The sequence below is a fragment of the Hydra vulgaris genome, chromosome 07, assembly GCF_038396675.1.
Source record: "Hydra vulgaris chromosome 07, alternate assembly HydraT2T_AEP".
Classification (NCBI taxonomy): Eukaryota; Metazoa; Cnidaria; class Hydrozoa; order Anthoathecata; family Hydridae; genus Hydra; species Hydra vulgaris.
Window position 1 is genome coordinate 8,029,956 of NC_088926.1, and position 17,545 is coordinate 8,047,500.

The 17,545-nt window shown below is 29.6% G+C and overlaps 3 protein-coding genes across 3 annotated transcripts in view; all 3 read right to left on the minus strand.

The window, feature by feature from the left end:
- Positions 1-6,775: 6,775 nt before the first annotated feature.
- Positions 6,776-8,960, minus strand: LOC136082273 (uncharacterized). The gene is made up of 2 exons (XM_065800950.1): positions 7,423-8,960; positions 6,776-7,221 (listed from the first exon to the last, which is right to left on the minus strand). The coding sequence occupies exons 1-2, from the start codon at positions 8,251-8,253 to the stop codon at positions 6,868-6,870; spliced, it is 1,185 nt and encodes a 394-aa protein (XP_065657022.1). The 5' UTR covers positions 8,254-8,960; the 3' UTR covers positions 6,776-6,867.
- Positions 8,961-13,454: 4,494 nt separating this feature from the next.
- LOC136082543 (zinc finger MYM-type protein 5-like) lies at positions 13,455-14,297 on the minus strand. Its single transcript, XM_065801953.1, has one exon. The coding sequence runs from the start codon at positions 14,295-14,297 to the stop codon at positions 13,455-13,457; it is 843 nt and encodes a 280-aa protein (XP_065658025.1).
- A 1,005-nt stretch (positions 14,298-15,302) lies between these two features.
- Positions 15,303-17,545, minus strand: part of LOC136082544 (zinc finger MYM-type protein 1-like) — a 3,285-nt gene continuing 1,042 nt past the window's right edge. Inside the window, exons 2-3 of the mRNA XM_065801954.1 lie at positions 16,000-17,521; positions 15,303-15,911 (exon numbers count right to left, since the gene is read on the minus strand). Of these exons, the coding sequence (XP_065658026.1) occupies positions 15,303-15,911; positions 16,000-17,521 (2,131 nt within the window). The remainder of the gene's footprint in view (positions 15,912-15,999; positions 17,522-17,545) is intronic.

A 17,545-nucleotide genomic window follows, 5' to 3' on the forward strand; every position in this document is an offset into this window, starting at 1 on the left:
ATGACTAGAAAAGGACTCTACGATGTTACAAAACAATGGCCAAAGAAAAAAATTAATGATAAATTTGTGTTTTTAGAAGATCATCTCAAAGTTATTACAAAATGTACTGAAATTGAACAAAGTTTACTAAAAAACGCCTTAAATACTTTCAAGTTTCATTATAAACAAAAATGGATAGCTGCTAAAAAGATAGAAGAACGTTTTTTGAAGCACAATGAACTATGGCTCAATGTCATCATAAGTTTACCCACTTGTATAAGAAAAAGGCCTGGTCAACCATCAAAAGATTTCGAGGTGTTGAGTTTGCCAAGCAAGAGACGTTGAACAAAAGCTTTGAGAGACCAAATATCTTCTAAACGACTAACCTGCTGCCCAAATGAGTCAGCGTGATGCAGGACATTGTGACGCGTCTAGAATAATGAAAGATATTAGCTGTTCACCAGAAAAGGCAAAAAATGTAGAGAAAACTTTAATTCCATTCAGACAAATGTTATAAAAACACACAAACCATCGGAAGCATTATCGATTTTTGTGGAAGCCGATATAACAAGGAGACAATATGAAATAATTCATGCAGCCAACAAAAATATTTATTCGTGTTATTTGCTTTTAAAAGAATCAAAAAAACAATGTTATCTGCCACAAGAGTCAATGATAGTTTCAGAAACGTGTTGTGAAATTAAACTACAAAATATTCTAGACCACACATCTAGACGCTTGTCTAGATGTGTGAATATTTAGATAAAGTTTTGGAAACCTTAAACGAAGAAGAAAGAAGCAATTTAGAGATGTTATCAAAATGGGGTTGTAATGGCTCACAGCAGCAAACATTTAAACAAAAATTCTAAAATAGTACAGATAGTGACTCGCATTTTTCAAAGTTTATTTGTGCCTCTACGCCTTACATGCCATATTGGTAGCCAGAAGATTATTTGACAAAACCCAGTACCCTCTTCTTCAAGATATTGTTGCCCAATACGAATTCGTTTTATCCATGAAACTAAAGATATAACAAATGACGGAATCTACTATGTAGATGATAAAATAAAAAATTTTAAAACTAAACAGAATACCTCGGCATTTACAATGGTTGATGAAAAAGTATGCAATGCTGCAACCAACACGACACCTACTATGAGGCACTATATATGTGGACTAACGTCAAAAGACTTTAATAATTTAACCATAAAAACATAGATAATCCAGATGCCCTTAAATTTGGTTTATCGATATTACATGGAAGAATTAAATTTTTCGAATCTTTACTGCATTTATAATACTGCATTCCCATAAAAAAATGGCAAGCGAAAACACAAGATGATAAAATAATTGTGGCCGAAGCAATGGGAATACATCAAGAAGATTTTTCTCAGATCCTCAAACTAGAGAGCGGACAACCGCGATTTTCGATTAATGACCAACCAAATTAAAAAATTAATGATTAATTCGATTAAAGTTGTGTGACCATTTTAATCAGTTTCGAGTAAACTATTAATCATTTTAATCAAATTGTCTAATAATTAGTCATTTTATTCATTTAAAATCTAGTTAGATTTTTTAAATTTCTAATACTCCTTGTTCATAAAAAACTCGATAAAACATTTTTTTTTTATTTTAAAAGAAAAACACAAAATGAAAAACACAATGAAACACATTTTGTTTTAACAATTATTTACCGTCGGTAAATTGATTAAAATCGAAAAAAATAAATCAATTGAAATTTAGAGTATAAACTTTTACTTTTATTTTCAACGTTTACTGTTGTTAAGGTTTTCTTTCACAGTTACTTAACTTCAACGATGATGTTAAATGCGAAAGTGAAGATTTAACGTAAATTAAACAAAAAAAAATCTCAACGGCAAAGAGTGTATATATTAACTTAAATTATCAAGGGAGTAATAATAAAAGAAGTGAAGTCGTTAAAAAGTCTTTTAAAAAAGAATCGGAATCGTTAAAAAAATCAAATCGATTAAAAATCAAATTTCATGAATATTAATCGTGTTAATCATTTAGACGCTCTCTTGTCGCGCGATCGTTTATAGAAAACTCGCTCTAATTAACTTTTTAATCGTTTGGTTTTTTTTTAATCATTAATCGAAATAATCGATATTAACGAATAAAATGATCACATAGGACGGTTGGCCAGTCTCTACCTCAAACCTCATCCTGCATTACAGGAGTTAACATTGGACTTATTAAAAATTGTAGTATCGTTTTAGAAACCTTATCAAGTGGATAAAAAATAGATATGAAAAAATTTGAAAAGTTTGCAGAACTGACAGCAGAACTTTATGTTCAAATTTATGGATGATACCCAATGACTCCTACAATGCACAAGATATTGAGACATGATGCCACAATAGTTAACCAAGCTATATTTTCTATTGGACGATTATCGGAAGAGGCAGCTGAGGCTCGAAACAAGCACTTCCGTGATTATAGACAGAATTTCTTGAGGAAATTTTCAAAAGAAATTTGTAATTGGGATATCCTAAACAGACTTCTGTTAAGTTCCAATCCTTTGTTGAGCAATGCCAAAAAGAGGCTCAAGAATAAAAGAAATTATATTTCCAGTGAGGCATTTAAGTTCTTGCAACCACAAACATTGAACGAACTACAACAATATGAAGAGGAGGCATCTAGCGAAAATGAATCAGATTAATGCTTATTTTTCACCGTTTTTTAACTTTATTTTTTTATTTCATGTTATTTTTCACCTTTATAGTAGGGTTTATTTCATATTTATAGTATATGTATATTTCCTTTTGTTTAAATTGTTTGTATTTGCATCACATTTTTTAAACATTTTTACTCTTAAGGCATTTAATGTTTTAACTGAAGTTTAACACTTTATACTGTTGTTTAGTTTTTTTTTTAATTGCTTTTTTTTAAACTTCTTTTTATATGGTTTATATGTTAAAGTGTTTTGGGTAAAAAAAAACCTGCCCAATTATTTAAATATTATATCATGATATCAAACTGCTCTTTATTGTTTATCAAATTGATAAAAGCCATAAAATAATTTTGATCAACTTTTGACCTTAAATACTCCACAGTGCGTCAGTTAATTTTGAAATTATGAACAAATTTTTTATTCAAATAAAATACCACAGTGTGTAACCATTATAAAAATGTCAAAATTTACTGGCAAATTTACAGGTAGAGCTACCGGTAAATTTTACATTCGCAACACTTTACAACATTTCACAACATTACTGCTAATTGTCTCCTTCGTTGTTTATTCGTGAATCACCGAAGTTAGAATATTTCAAAATTTTACTAATTTTTATTAGTGTATTAGATTATTAGATTTTTTGATGTTTTTTAATTCTCGAGAAATGAGAAATTGAGAATGAGCTTCTCGAAAAATTCTCGAGAAATTTGAGAAATGTCAAAATCGTAATTTTTTTAAAATCTTAATATAATTTATGTTCATAAAATGTATATGGACAAACATTGGATTAAAAAAACAGCATAACAAATATAAAAGTCAATTAATATAAGAAAAAAATGGTATAAAAATGGTATGACGAAAAAAAGATATACTCTAAAATGAACAAGTTTTTAATTGTTATTTATTAGTTAATTTATAAAAGATAAAAAATACTAATACAAAATTTACTTCAAAAACAATAAATAATTTTTATTTATTGTTTTTGAAGTAATATTTAAAAAAACAGCGCATTCAATGACGTGTTTGATAATCTATTTCTTTTTTTTGTAACAAAATCATTAGCAGTCGAAAAATGACGTTCGTTTTGCGTTGAAGTTGGTTTTATTATAGATAATGCATCTTTTAGATTTTCCAAATTTTGGGCCTTATTCCAGTTGTTTGGAATATGCTACATTCTTTTTTAAGTGTCTGATAAAGATTCTGGTTATCATTATCGCAACGTTGGAGTGGCATAATTTCTTTTGTTGCATTTGTTATAGCTAAATTTAGTTGTTCTTCAAGTGATAGCTCAGAGTTGACATTGCTGCTAGTGGACGTTCCTTCGGTTAGATCTTTTTTGGAATCGGATGACCCATACAATCTATCGAATATTTCTCTAGCAGTTTTACAAATATCATTTATTGACGATGATTTAAAAAAAGAAAAAGCATATTTTTCATCATTTGTTGGATTATGTAAAAGTTTGTGTAAAGATACAACATTATCATTTCTCCTTTTACTTATTTCTTCTTTGAGATTGTTTAAGAATTCTCTACTTATTTGGTTCATTCTACATTCTTCCTCTAATCTATTAAATAAAAATTTTAAGGCTCCTTCGGCCGTTAATAATGTTGTATCTGCTCGACTTAAAGCTTCTACAGTTATTCGTGTTGGTTCTAATACAGCTAATAGAACTTCGGCCATTTGTATTTAATTATCTTTCCACGAGTGGTTTAAATTTAATTCACTTAATGCCATTTGCATACAGTTTTTGATTTTTAAGAACCGTTTCACCATTATTTTAATAGTATTCCAGCGTGTTTTACAGTCTAGTAGCAAAGCCAATTCTTTTACATATTTTTGTAGAACACTATTTACTTGGTCTTTTACATATTTTTGTAGAACACTATTTTTCACTAGAGAATTTTTAAAGAGTTTTACAATTTTTCGTATTCCTACAACTGTCTCTTTAATTTTGGATTTAAGTTGAAAGTTTTTGTTACGTAACACGTCAATTTCCAAATTAAAGTCATCTTCTTCTGCACTTCCAATGCTAGCATCATCGTCACTATCTACAGTCTCATGCTCGTCTACGAATTCATTTATTTCATTTTTTGGTCAGCGTAAAATGTTTTCAAAACCGCTAGATGTATAGTATGATTGTAGCATAATTGCTGCAAGGCAGGCGATAATCTACCAAATTTCTTCATAACCTCAGTACCATCGCTCATAACAGCCATAATATCTTCTTGTAAAGATAGACCAAACTCTTTTAATTCTGCGACAGTATATCCAAAGTTATTTCTGATGTACAACTTCCTTCGATAAAAATCAAACCAAGATTAAATGATTTATTTTCATTTTTTCTGTATAAATGAACACTCATGAATCTACGATTTTTAACGCTTGTCCATTCGTCAATAGATACGCTAAACTTTCTTTCTTCATCCTTTAGTTTCTTTATAATCTGTACTATATCTTCTTTCTTGCTACGGTAAAATTCCACCATTAATTGTATCACCTCAGAAGGATTTTGAGGTAACCTGAATCCCCTGGCGGTCATACTTTGCCGTATAAACTCACTTTTAGTAGTTTTATTGAACAATATACCGTCCTCAGCAGTCAATTTAGAAATCAATTCAGCCAGAGTTGGTTGTTTTTAAAATGGTTTTTAAAAACAACCAACTCAAATTTTAAAATAGTTTGATTAGTTAGATTTTCAACTTTATTCCGTTTATTTTGATGAGACGTAGAACTTTCTAATACGCGAGTGTATTTGTGACATTTTCAAGATGCCTCCGCATACCAATTGTTGCTGAACCTTTGCATAATAATTTTCTTGTACATAAATTGCAATGTGCCTCATCGTTGTTTATTTTTAAACATGACTTAACATCTTTGTAAGTCTTGGCCTTGTCGTTGTTGCTCATTTTTCAATAAAAGCTACAACAAATAAATAAATAAATAAAATAAATTACAGATAACTTTTTGTAAGATCGTTTGAGAGAATCAGACAAATCATAAATTTCTTAAAAAATTTAATCGTTCTTTTTATATATAAAATATTAAATATTGCAATAGATGATAACTTGAAAACTCTTGCTATCATAGTATTAGTATATAATGTAAAAAAAAAAAAAGAAAACCTTGCGTAGCATTTGGCTTACGCACATGCAAAGAACGTAGAACTATAATTTGAATTAGATTAATCATTAAAGCAAATAATAATTTTAATTTTTTTCTTGGAATTTTTATTCAATTTCTCGAGAATTGAGAAATAGAAATAATGACTTTTTCTCGAGAAATTCTCGAGAAAGTATTCTCGAGATTAAACACTAACTTTTATAAAAAAAGTAGTTAATTTTCAAAAATAAATAACTTTTTTTGTAAATATAATTAATTTGGTGATTCTTAATAATACTAAGGAGTAAAAATTTTTCAAAAAACACAAAAAAACACAAATCTGCACCCTACATCACCAAATTTTTTGAAACTTGGCACAAATGTTTAGAGATATATATTAGCAAAGACTGTAAAATTTTTTCATAAAATTCCTATTCGTTTATAACTTAATGCAACTTGAAGTTTTCTTGATTTTGACTGAAAAATGAGGGGGGAAAAGTGCCGAAAGTTATTCCATTTACTTTTACCCTTATAAGGTGCTTGTAGTAATGCTACAGTTCTGAAATTTTGTACCAAAAGAGTTTAAAACCTGTTTAATCCAAAAAATATAGGCTTTTATCTGTCAAAAGAAAACAATGTACTTTATTTTACCATCCATAAAATACACTCAATAATGCCGATACAAAAGGGCATTGACAATTATAGCTATAAAAAAAGTCTGACTGATGAAAACAAATTTAATTTTGATTTTCTTAAAGATAAGATGAACATCTACTTTTCGAACCAATTTTATTTTGGCCTTACATTTACTTAAGAAATTATTGATGATAGATGTGGACACAAAACTTTGTGATATTTATTAAACCAGACACTCAATCCCAACCTTTTACCAATCAATCAAATCAGAAATTAACAGTTTAGTTACTTTTTTTATTTATTTATTTTCATGTTATTTAAAATTGTAAAAGGTATAAAAAAATATAAAAAAGAAATACTCAATTTTAGTGATTTTATACATGCTTTACATTCACATTATTTACAAGTTGTACACATAAGCATAAGGTCTAAGTATGGATAAGACATAATAATCTCTATTTCCTTAGGAAAACAATTTTTTTAAAGTCGTCTTTGGCTAAATAGTAGCAAAGCCCTGTTTTTGTTATTGGTACCTCAACTTTGCAAATGATGCGGACATCTGGAATCCAGCATTGGCTATCTATTGGTGGCCATTTAAACAACCGTGCAGGACCATTCGGACACATAAATTTTACAAGCACGTCTTTTTCTTTCAGATTAATATCTTCAATGACTCCTATCCACCACTTTTGTTCATAGGAAACACAGGCAAAATCACCTGGTACTAGGTTTACAGTTGTTATCTGGACGTTTCCAAAGTCATGAATTAAAGCAAATTCTTCATCAACACTGCATAGCTTTGTGCCTACCTAGCAAAATAATAACATATGCATTTATTCATTTTTGTTAAACATGTTTTATTAAATGCATTGAAAGGAAATTGCGAGCCCAAACTAAAATATAAATATTTTTGACAATGATCTGCTCAAATCAAAAATCTATTTGATCAACAAAAGTTATGCATGTTTTTTAAAAGATAGTAAAAGGTATATTAAACATATATTTTTTACCTTTTGATGGCCAAGTGGTACAAATTGATGGTAACTACGTGTTCCAGGTATTGTTGTTGCAGTATCCAATCGTTCTTTAAGAGTGTTTCTCACCAAAAATAAATCTTCTGATGAGATATATATGAAATGTACACCTTCAATGTTTTCATGACAATATTTATACATTACTTGTGGAGATAGAATATAATTACCCATATCTCTTTGCAAGCTTGCTAGTGTTGCTAAACGTTTGACTGTACCACCTATCCCATCACAAGGTTGTTTACCGTGGCTAGTTGCAAAAAAGTTCCATTTAGCAGAAAATCCAAAATCTTCAAGATGGAAACAAAGATTTAAAATATTTTTGCAATTCTTATATTGACCTGCACACCCATCAGAAAAGTATTCAATATTTTTTATTTGAGGCAGATTTGTTTTTATATCATTGCTAACAACATCAATAATTTTATATACCATGTTCACATCATGGATCATATCATCCGAAATAATACAATAAGATTTGTGCTTGAGAATACCTTCTTTTTTGAAATAAATAATCACAGGATGAAGTGTACATTGTAAATTTGTCCAATGAAAGCTTTGCACTTCATCTTGAACTACAAATTTATAGTTTTCCGAAAAATCACCCAAAAATAATGCTGTTACCTCATTCATATTTTCTTTTCTTGATCTCAGGTATGATGCTTGACTTTTTGCTAAATAAGAATGTGGTGCGAGTTTTTCCATTTTTCTACATACTAATTCGATGTATTCAAACACTGGCTCTTTATTATGTGTCAAGTTTGACCTATCTGTTGTTGCATAATAGCAAACGTTTTTGCATGTGAACATTTTTCGTTATGCTTACATAATCCTTCTTACCAGGCATTATACGGCTATGTTCATCATCTTCATAAAAAGTCTTGACCAGTTGAACTGTTACATCAGGAAGAACTTTTCCTAGTTTTGGATTAGGCATGGTTAAAATACCTTTTTCTAATGCCAACTTATGTGCAGTTCGAGCTACATAGTTTGTTACATGTAATGTTTCAGAAACCTTTTTTGTTGACCAGTCTGTTGGAGCAAGTGTCGTCAGTTGTATTTTTTTAGATATTGCTGTAGACTCTGCAATTTTGTTAGTTAGTAATACCATCATGTTATCAAACAAGTTTGCTTTTTCAATATACTCGTTAACAAAATTTGACTGCTCTTCAAAACTTTCTTCTGATATATTAAGGGAAGTGGCTACCTTTTTTTTAATGGAGGTTGTTAATGCTGTCAATTTTCGTTTACCTTCTCTGATTTTACCTGACTTATGCAATCCTTTGACCTTAATAGGAGACTCCAGCAAATGTAAAGTGTGTATCCACACCTTTTTTATTTTGAATGGACGTTTCACTAACAATATCAAATCTTCATCATTTTTATTTTCACTTGTACTCTTTGATAAACGTTTCATAACTTTACTTCGACAGGTTGGACACAATTTCTTTCCAGGTGTAAGATTTAAACCTATAGTTTCTGCTTCTAACACAGTATGCATTGTAATCATACGTAGTGATGCTGAAAAAAAAGAGTAATTACATTACTTAAATAACGTTATTTATACTATGTTATTATATTACTATAAAATTAATTATATTTTTAATTATGATAATTATTAAAAAAACTTATAAACAATTTATTAAGAATGATATTGTTAATGAAATATAAATATATAAATTTTTACCTCTACACACCTTTTGGTGAGTCAGAAATGGATTACAACAACTTTTCTGATTACCCTCATATCTTACAACTAACATATCATAATGATGTGTGCATATGCTAGTGATTTGTTCTTTTTTCATATTTGTTCATTTTACAAGTAGTTTTTTAAAAGTGCTGTCAATATCTTCAATCAGATTTTTTACTTGGGTATATGACTGTTTATAACAAGCTCCATAATTATTTACAAAGCAGCAATTTATTTTGTTATCCATATAAAACTATAATGAGTAATCACAGTCTAAACACTTAAAAACAAGAAATCTTAAATACTATGTCCTACCAAGTAAATCACACTTAAACACAAACAATATGTCCACTATAAAAATTTAAGTTGTATTTATAAGGAACATATTGCTTGAAGAAATAGCTATTTGTTCTAACAGACATGTTTTAAATGCCTAAGTACCTACTAATTATTGTCAATTCTCTACCAACTATTTACAAAAATTTTGTGTGAAATTAAAATATAACCAAATATAATTTTATTTAGCTATATAACTTAACATGGTTATATTTATTAGAAATTTGTTTAATTACTTTAATTAATTTCATTTTATTACTTTTTTTTTATTGATGAGATAATTACTATTTGATTACAATAAAACAATTAAGAATAAAAGGTTATATAATATTGTTTAACTTAATGACATAACTATTATGTAACAAAAATGAAATAACTATTATGTAATGAAAATAACAACTAACAAATTTATAAATTTACAAAATGTTGAACTATGTTTTGTAATAACTTTGTAAATAATTTAATCATATATACTGTTTTTTTTAATCAACTAACTCTAATAATTATAGTCAGTTGATTTAAAAAAACATAATTATATAATTAATTTATAGATTATGATTAATTAGACCAATTTAATTTAAAAATAAAATTAATTGTATTTAGTTCAATATCAAAATACATTTGCGAACTTTTTTTTTTTTACAAAATTTTTTTAGAAAAATTGAAAAACCAAAACATTAATAACTTCTCGACAAAACATAAGGCCAATAAAAATTTGATTCGCAAAGTAGATATATGTCAAATATTTAAGAAAATCAAAACCAAAAGTTTTTTCCATCAGTCAGATTTTTTCTAGAGCTATACTTGTAAATGTCCTTTTTTATTGTTGTTAGTAAGTGCGTTTTGTGGATCTAACAATAAACTATATTCTATTGTTTTGACAGATACGAGACTATGATTTTCAGATTCAGCTGATTTTAAACTCCTTTGGTACCAAATTTTAGATTCGCAACATTACCATAAGCTTGTTAAAAGGATAATGGTAAACTAACCTATTTCCAACACTTTTCCCCCCTCATTTTTCAGTTAAAAACTAACTAACTTCAAGTTGCTGTAACTCTTAAAGGGATGAGAATTTTTTGAAAAAAATTTACATTCTTTCCTAACTTATATCTTTAAACCTTTTTGCCAAATTTCAGCGAATTCGGTGATGTAGGGTGCAACCCCTTGCTTTTTGAGAAATTTTTACCCTAAGATTAAATTTTATCATTTATTTTAATAATTAGCTTATTTTAGATTTTAATCGTATGCATTTCTTTAAATTGTTGTTTTGCTAAAGAATTATTTCAGCAGGTTGCATAAAATCATTATTTTTTTTTATAGATTAATATTTACGAACTAATTACAAATATTTCTTGAGAAAAAAAAGTTTGTAAAATTTGAGTTTTGCATGCTTTTTTTATATTTTTTCTTAATGACCGAAGTTACATGGTGACCGATTTTAATATATTGTAATTTTATTTGTAAAAAAAAAAATGGTTTTTATTAATAAGTGAGAAAAATTAGTCTAATTTCTCAATTGTTTAATTTATATTGTGCAGTAAAGAAACTATGGATCTTGTACCTATGGATCTTGTATAGATCTTGTGCAGTAAAGAAACTATGAATATATATATATATATATATATATATATATATATATATATATATATATATATATATATATATATATATATATATATATATATATATATATATATATATATATACAGAGCCGGCTCGCGGGTGTTTCTTAGTGTGTGCAAAAAAAAAAATGCCGCCTTAATTCTTAATTAGCCTTTTAAAAATATCAGAGAGCAACAATTGGCTTAAATGAATGAAATTTTCATCTTCATAGTGTTTATCGGGCAAAAGTTGCCCTAACAGCAGTTTATAACCTTTATACTTTTATTTAAAATATTATCTAAAATGGTCTATTTAAGTAAGGTGAGTAGAGTGTTATATTTATATAAAAAAATGAAAGCAAAAATATAAAAATACATCTTCAAATCTCAATAAAGAGTCACTCTAATTGAAGAAAAAATCATTATTCCAAATTGGAAAAATAATTAAACTTATATTAACTTCTGGTATTTATCATTAAATTCATACACTATTGACTACTTTTTTATACATATAAAAAATGAAAATATAATGGAAATTTTAAGTTTGAAATAAAAGTATGGAAAATTCGAAAATTTATCGAAACCTAAATTATAATTTTTTTATTGTTTTGGAAGTGGCACTCCTTTGGCTTTCATTTGAGCAAATTCAAGTCTCAGCTCACTCATATTTAATGACTTTGTTGCTTTGCTCTCAATAGAAATAATCGAAAGTCCGTTCAGCTTATCTTTTGATCGTAAATAGTTTTTGATCAACTTTAGTTTGGAAAAAGATCTTTCGCCTTGACAGACAGTGACTGGAACTGTTAGTAAGATTCTCAATGCAATACAAGTATTGGGGAATATTTCTTCAAGATCACGTGTAAATATAAATGTTAGAACATCTAGTGGATTTTTTTAAATCTGTTTTTTGGACAACAAACAAAGTTCAGTCATCAATTCTTCTCCAGAAATATTTCGTCTTTGTCGGTTAAAGTTTCTTCCAACAAATTACAATTATCTCTCAATATACCTTCTTTCATGTTTGAAATATTCGGAATTTCAAATAAGAACTGAAAAGGAAACATAGTTGTTCTAAAGTCTTCAAAACGCTCCTTCATAGATTTAATGGCACGACTGAAAAGTATGTCAAAGAAATTTTTTTGAATTTTGATGAAAACAGGAACTTGGTTTGTTTCAACTTTGTCGAAAAACTTTTTTTTCTTCCTGACTCTTTCAGTTGACAGATCGGTAAACTCGAATGTTAGACCCGAAGTTGTTGCCAAAAATTTTTCTGTGGTAACGTACTCATCAAATTTAGTCTGATTGTAACTGGATTCTAAAAATGCTACAGTGGATTTTAATACTTCAATGGAAATTTTGACATTTGATGAAATTGACTTGATTATTGATGAATAATTTTGTTTGCGCAGTTTATTTCGTTAAATACATCATGCAAAATAACAATTCCACTTATGAATTCCAAAGTATCCATTTTAGCAGCAATGGATTCAGCTGATAATTTTGTGGCTCCATCACAATCACTTTTGGCAACTTCACGCAATGCTTCATAAATATTTTGCATATTTTCCTTGATTGCTTTTACAGCTCTGATGTGACTCTCCCATCTTGTATCACTTAAAGATTTTACTGTAAGTGATGGACACTTCGATTCAAAATACTCCAACGTTTTGTGGAACCAGAAAAAAAGTTATAAAGGCTTTGAATAATTCCGAAAAATGTCACAATTTCCAATACAACTTTTATAGAATCAACAACAATAAGATTAAGTGAATATGCTGTACAAGAGACAAAGAGTGCTCGTTTATTTCTATCTAAAAATTTTTTTTGTAAGCCCTTCTTTTTGCCTCTCATATTTGCACCATTGTCGTATGCCTGACCTCTCATATCTTCAAGTGGAAGTTTATTTTCATTCAATGGAGCCACAAAGTTTTTTGCTCCAATCCATGACCTGTAAAATTAAACTTTGTTTAAATATGTTTCTTAACTTTTAACATATATTACATAAAAAAAATCAGGAAAATTTCAAAAATTTACAAACCTGTGGTATCATCAATAATAATAAAATTTAAGAAACTCTCTCGGATGTCGACAACCACTGAATCGTTATGTTTTTCTATGACAAGATATCGTATAATTAGAGTTAACTGTTCCTGATGACTGGCATCTGGTGTGCAATCCGCAATAATGGAGTAGTATTTGGCTTTCCGAATATTTTTAAGGATTTCCTCTCTAGTAGCACGAGCCACTAACTGAACAATTTTTTCTTGGATATTTTTGCTTAAGTAATGAGTTTTGTTTAGATTTTCCCCTACTTTGGAGACATGATATGCCATAATTGGGTCAAATTCTGCCATAAGTTCAACTATTTTTAGGAAATTTCAATTGTTTTCTTCATACAGTTTATCAGATGATCCTCTAAATGCTATGTTTTGTGATGCCATCATAATGATTATGGAAATTATATTTTTTAAAACATTATCCCATCTATCAATTTCATTCAAAAGTTGCTTTTCCGTTAAACAATCAACAGTTTTTGAACTTTGTAGTCTTCTTTTTAACTCGATCCAATTGCCAAAGCTTTTAATATGATCAACACTAACTTCATGCCTCGTTAAATTTTGTGATAAATGCCTCCAGTCAGCAGATCCTGTTCTCGCAAGGGAAGTATCTGTAATCTTAAATAGTTTACAACAGAAACAGAATATTTTATTCATTTTTTCTGAATAAATTAGCCATGATCTAGGATGACTTTCACCATTCGAAACTTTTTGGCAAAAAAAGCTTGAGCTGAAGGAACGATGATCATAATTTCTTGGGAAACTGTTTAATTGACGGTTTACAGAGCTATTCATAACTATTTCTTGATTATTATGGTTTGTAAGAGTCTGAGGCCAATCAGAAATTTCTTCCCATGTACAAAAAGGGAGCACGCCAGTTAAATTATCTTGATTCTCGAATCGAGATTCGCTCGAGAATTGAGTTTTGCTCGATTCTCTGTATTGGTTTGATTCTTCACCTTCCATCTCGATTTCATGTACTTTGATCTCATTTGAATTGATTGTATATGGCAAAGTTTTTATACCAGAATCATTGTTAGGGCTATAAAATGTTTCTGAACTTAAAAAAGTATCTAGTTTAGTTTGGTTTTTATCATGTTCTTCCTGTTTCTTTAGCCGTTTCAGATGATAATGAAAACCGGACAACTTTTTTCTTTTATCCATTTTCAAGGAATTTAATAACAATAAAAGTTATATAAAGTTTCTCCCTTCTAAATAAAATTTTTAATTAAAAACTCGTTAGACAATATTTAATACTTTCGTAATTTTTGTTAAACATATTAATAAAAAAAAAAAAATTACTTACATGTTTAAACGACTGATCATCTATAATAATAAAGCTATTACGCCATCGAAAACCCGCCTATTCAAAGAAAGAAATTATATTGGTACTAAAATATGCTGAATAAGCAAAAATGAGTCCAGGAACTTTCTTCAGAGACATTTTTATTAGTAAATTGTTTACAAAAATTAAATATTGAAATATCGATGTAATGTTTTACATATATATATATAATAATAATTTTTATCAGAACAAAGAATTTTTTTGGCGAATTTTCATTTAACGTTGATCTTAAAATTTGCCGCCCCTAGAAATTTGCCGCCTGTGTGCATTGCACACTTGGCACACGCCACCAGCCGGCCCTGTGTATAAATATATATATATATATATATATATATATATATATATATATATATATATATATATATATATATATATATATATATATATATATATATATATATATATATACAGGGCCGGCTGGTGGCGTGTTTTACTAATTTATTATATATATACATATATATATATATATATAATAAATTAGTAATAATAATAAATTAGTAAAAACACTTATCTATTTTTTTCTTTCTTCTACACAGTGTTTCTCCATCAATAGGTTCATCAGAAAGAATTCTTCCTGATGAACCTACTGATGGAGAAACACTGTGTCGAAGGAAGAATTGACTACTGAAGGAAGAATTCTTCCTGATGAACCTACTGATGGAGAAACACTGTGTACAGGGCCGTGCACAGGATTTGGGGGCCCCGAGCATCCTTCAGTTTAGGGGCCCACCCCCTTTACTCCAAAAAAAAAAAAAAGGCCTGCTTCAATTTTTTTATTATATTACTGGAATATAAGTATAATTAAATAGTCCAGCTGTTGTTTCTTACAATATTATTTTTCTTGGCTTTTGTTTAGCAAACTTTTCAATCACATCATGGAAATCAATATTTTTTGCTAATAGACACTCGATACTCAAAATGGCGAGGTCACTTGTTCGTTCTTGTCCCATAGTTGAGCGCAAAAAATTCTTGATGAACTTCAATTTACTGAATGAACGCTCACTTGAAGCCACTGTCACTGGAATTGAAGCAAAAATACGCAATGCAATTACTATATTTCTAAAGAGTTCTCCAAGCTTCATTTCAGAAATTTTGTTTAATAAGTCAAATGGGGCAAGAGGTTTCTTTCCAAAATTTGCAGTATGAATTTGTTTTATGTGAAGCAATTCTTCAGTCAGTTCATTTTCGGTCACATCACAAGAATATTTTTGCGAAAAATGTGAGCAAGCACTCTTGATTTCTGTTTCAGACAGTTTTTGATACTTCCACAAAAAAGAGAATATAGAAAGGATTTCTTGAATTGCTGTGAAACGTGCAGTAAGTCCACCAATTACAGAATCAAAAATGTGATAAAAAACCGTTCTCCGAAATGTTGCCTCCTCTCCTGATTCTGCTTCTGTTAATTCCGTAATTTGTTCATCACCTTTAATTTGCTACCCAAAAATTCCTCCCGAACAGATTTGAGTTGACTAATCAATGCTTCAATATTTTCCACCTAATATCAATAGTTGCTTTTCTTGCCTGAATGAACTGGTTGGAGCGGTCAATCAATGTGAGAACTTTCAGCCAAATTCCAGACATGAGAACACATTTGAAGGAGCTCATATATTTTAGGGCACCTCTAATCTCAGTTTTTGCTTTAGGCGTGAGATTCAAGCTCTTAACTTCTTTCAAAGATTCAATGATTTGGCTCAAGTGATTATAGAAAGGGCGAATGCTGTCAAGTCTCTCAGTCCATCGTGTTCCTGATTGTCCATGCAAAGACACACCGTGAAGTCTCTTTTGCAATATTTCCCAGCGTTGCGGACTAGCAGAAAAGATCGTATATAGGGTTTGAACAGTTCCAAAGAAAGTCTCAGCATCTGTACAGCTTGAGGCAACATTCTGTCCACACAAATTCAATGAATGACAATCACAGGGTAAGAATACAGACAATGGGTTCTTCTTTTGTAGGATTGCTTGAACACCCTTATATTTTCCTGACATGTTGACTCCATTGTCATAGCCTTGGCCACGGCAGTCTTCAAAACAAATTTTTAATGTTTCCAAAGTTTCCAGAATTAATTCCGCAATATCAGATCCAGTCTTCTTGGCACAATCTGCAAAGATCAAAAACCGCTCTTCAATTAAAAATTTTCCAGGTTCTTTTTCATGTACATATCGAATGACAAACGAACTTTGTTCAGTATGGCTCACATCAGGAGTGGCATCAACCATAGTTAAAAAATACTTTGCAGACTTGCACTCTTCTATAATTTGCCCGCGAACCTCAGCTGCACAAAGGCCAATGAATTCATTTTGAGAACGATTTGACAAGTAATGCACCTGAAGACGTTGACCCTTGTCCTGTGATTTTTTAACTTTTATCACATGTTCCTTAAGAATTGGGTCATAATGCGAAATCAGTTCCAGCAATCCTAAGAAATTTCCATTATGAGAATATCCAATTAGGTCAGATTTTCCACGAATAGCCAATCCACGTTCACCAAGAAACAGAATCACATCCAAGATTCGTTCCAAGATTTTTCTCCAGGTGTCAGCTTCATTGAGAATTTGGCGATTCATCAAATGTTCAATTGACTGATCAGTTTTCATTCGAGCTTCCAATTCACGCCACTGAATGTAGCATTGTTTATGGATTTTCGAATGCTCATGTTCAGGAATTCGACTGATGAGATTCTTCCACTTCTTTTCATATCCCAATCCTCCAATCATTGCAAGGGATGAAGTCATGTGTGGAAGTTGATTTCTAAGTAAAAATATTCTGCTTTTCAAAACTGACATTGGAAATATGTGATTTCCATTATCTTTTGGCATATCAAGTGGGAAAGGAATGCGACCAGCCATGACAAACTTTTCCAGCTGAGAAGGGGAGAAATTTTCTGTTTCAAATTCACCAATGTCAAATGGCTGCAACAATGCTGGTCCATCACTGCTAGTGGTCCTTGTAGAAGTATTATCACTACCACTAATTTGACAGTCTTCAAAAGTGGCTAATTTCTCTATACTGCCAGCACTATTACCAGAAGCAGAAGATTGAATACTACCGATGTTTTAGGAGTAGTTG